The 2,820-nt window shown below is 36.9% G+C and overlaps 1 protein-coding gene across 1 annotated transcript; it reads right to left on the bottom strand.

Annotated features, from left to right (window-relative positions):
• Nucleotides 1–1,873: 1,873 nt before the first annotated feature.
• Nucleotides 1,874–2,491, bottom strand: LOC112505398 (the record flags this gene model as incomplete). The annotated part of the gene is made up of 1 exon (XM_025109312.1): nucleotides 1,874–2,491. A coding segment is annotated over exon 1 (618 nt), but the record flags the coding sequence as incomplete, so codon positions are not given.
• Nucleotides 2,492–2,820: the final 329 nt, after the last annotated feature.

The raw sequence follows: 2,820 nt of genomic DNA on the forward strand, positions 1-2,820 counted from the left end.
ATTAATAATTGACATGAAATGTCCATACTGAAATAATTTAAAATAATATCGTCAAGTCAAGAATTGAAAATTAAATAAGAAAATCAAATGGGTTCGAGGGTTGTACGGACCACTCGAACAATGGAAAATGAGTGTAGGGCAATACACTCAATTCCTTTCCGATAATCGGCTCCCGAAAGTGGTTCCAGAATACGGCTCCCGATAACGGTTCTTAGGATCGATCCATTCGCCCTCAAATTAACCGGTACCAGGCCAGACCCACTTATTGACATTGGGGTATAATAGCGAGGACGCCATGACAATTTATAGCCGCCATGGAGGGGTCACGACATCATTGCCCTCGATGTCATGCCTTAAAGCACAAAGTGCTCAAATCACCAAAAAAAAACATATCAATTCAATGTGAAAAGGGATAATCTCACAAAATATGAAACTATAATTATATACAAGTGATAGATGCCGAGATGGTAATGAGATACAATATTGCCTCTATAATGAATTAGTGATTAAAGAAAGTCACAAGAATCGGGTATCCGTACCTTAGACGACAATCGAAGAAGTAAACACATAGCTTCTATCCCCTTGTTAATGCCCCTTTCTTATTCTAAGATTGGTCCTGAATAAATTACACATGTTTGTGACTGATTGATACAAGATCTACGGATATTACAATCCTCAAAGCACAAAGTACAAGCAAAAGTAAAGCTATTAAATCCCCTGCACCAGACAGCTTTGAACCAACTTGACTTTGATCAATTTTCTCATATTTAGATAAGCATTCAGGTGTTAATGTCTAAACAAAAGTTGTAGGCCGAATACTTAGGGTTCCAGTCGATTTGGATTCATTCCGTTTGGAGCAAAAACCTATTTTATATGAATTTTCTAAAAACAGTATGCAAATCCCGTTTTTGCACAGGACCAGCTACATAAACCCACTGTTTTGAGCATTATGGAAGTAAAATCAAGTCTGAACATAAACTACAAAGTTGTAGTAGACACAGATACCTTTCCAAAAATATATGCCACACCTCAATCGGATCAATGAGTGATTTTATATGAATTTTTAAACAACCAGTGGTACTAAGGTTCCTATACACAACTCAAAACAACCCATTTTGCATAAGTTTGACACTAATACCATCAAGAATCAACTATCTAGCTTACCATATTGCAAATAAATGATTAAAACTTAATTTATAACTTCTTTAACCAACAATGACATCAAAATAACATCATTTAACAAAGGTTTAACTTACTAATCAAAACCTTATGAACCCTAACATGAACCTTTCCAATCTTTATCACAAATCAACAAATTAGACCACAAATCTTGAAATTTATAGATTCATACCTTGATTCTTTACATTATCTTCAATCAATTAGCTTTAAATCTTCAAACTAACACCAAATTGGAAGATGCATGAGGAGGTAGAACCAAAAGCTAGGGTTTATGTGAAGAGAGTTGAGAGGGCGTAGGTTTTAGAGAGAGAAGTGAAAATGGAAAAAATGAGATGTATTTTCAGAAAAATTAAGGGTTTAAATACTTAGTAAAAGAATACACACTTAGCAAATGTTACCACTCATCAATTGCCTAATTCAATATTAGTTTTTACATGGATTTTTCTTAACATTTCTAGTCTTAAGACCAATTTATTTTCTAACATAATCGACCCTTTACATAAAACTTGGAYTTATATTATTAGTCCAAAATACAACTACTTTAAGCAAGGGTACAAGTAGATAAAACATCTAATTGTCATGTAAATGAATATACCAAGATAAATAAATAACAAAATCTAGGCTGTTATATTCCCTCCCTCTAAAAAGTAGATTTCGTCCCCGAAATCGAGTTAAGGTCTCGAAACTAGATTACCTGAAATAGATGAGGATATTCTTTACGTATCGAATCTTCAGTTTCCCATGTAGCTTCTCGTTCCGAATGATTTCGCCATAAAACTTTGACAAACGGAATTACTTTTCGTCGCATCACTCTCTCCTCCCGATCGATAATTGCTTCTGGTTCTTCCGTATAAGAGAGACCACTTTCAATTTTATCACACGGATATTCTACGACGTGAAGAGGGTGGTAATTGTACCYGCGGARCAYCGATACATGGAAAACATTGTATATGTGCGATAATTGAGGCGGTAGGGCTAGACGATATGCAACTTTTCCAACACGCTCCAAAACTTCGAATGGACCGATGTATCGAGGGCTAAGCTTGCCTTTGATTCCAAATCTCCGGGTACCTTTGAACGACGAGACTTTCAAAAAGACATGATCACCTGGACGGAATTCGAGAGGCTTRCGATGTTTGTCCGCATAACTTTTCTGGCGTGATTGAGCTTCTTTCATTTTCTGGCGGGCAATATTGACTTTTTCGGTAGTAATATGAACCAAGTCAAGTCCTTTGATGACTTTTTCTCCGACTTCATTCCAATAGGTTGACGCACGACATTTCTGTCCATATAAGGCCTCGTACGGAGCCATCCCAATACTGGATTGCCAACTATTGTTATGAGAATTCCACAAGATAAAGAAATTCATCCCAACTACCGGACCACTCCAAGACACACGCCTGTAACATATCTTCGAGCGTCTGAATTGTTCGCTCGGTTTCCCCGTCGGTTTGAGGATGAAATGCAGAACTCATAGTCAATCTCGAATCCCAAGCTTTATTCAATCCGGTCCAGAATTGTGAAGTGAATCACGGGTCCCTATCAGAAGTAATAGAAACGGCGTACCATGTAATCTCACGATTTCTCGTTGGAAAATTTCAGTAAGTTTACTAACTGAATATGTTTCCTGGATCGGGAGAA

This window comes from Cynara cardunculus, unplaced genomic scaffold (assembly GCF_001531365.2).
Source record: "Cynara cardunculus var. scolymus isolate 2C unplaced genomic scaffold, CcrdV1 Un_Scaffold_10503, whole genome shotgun sequence".
NCBI lineage: Eukaryota > Viridiplantae > Streptophyta > Magnoliopsida > Asterales > Asteraceae > Cynara > Cynara cardunculus.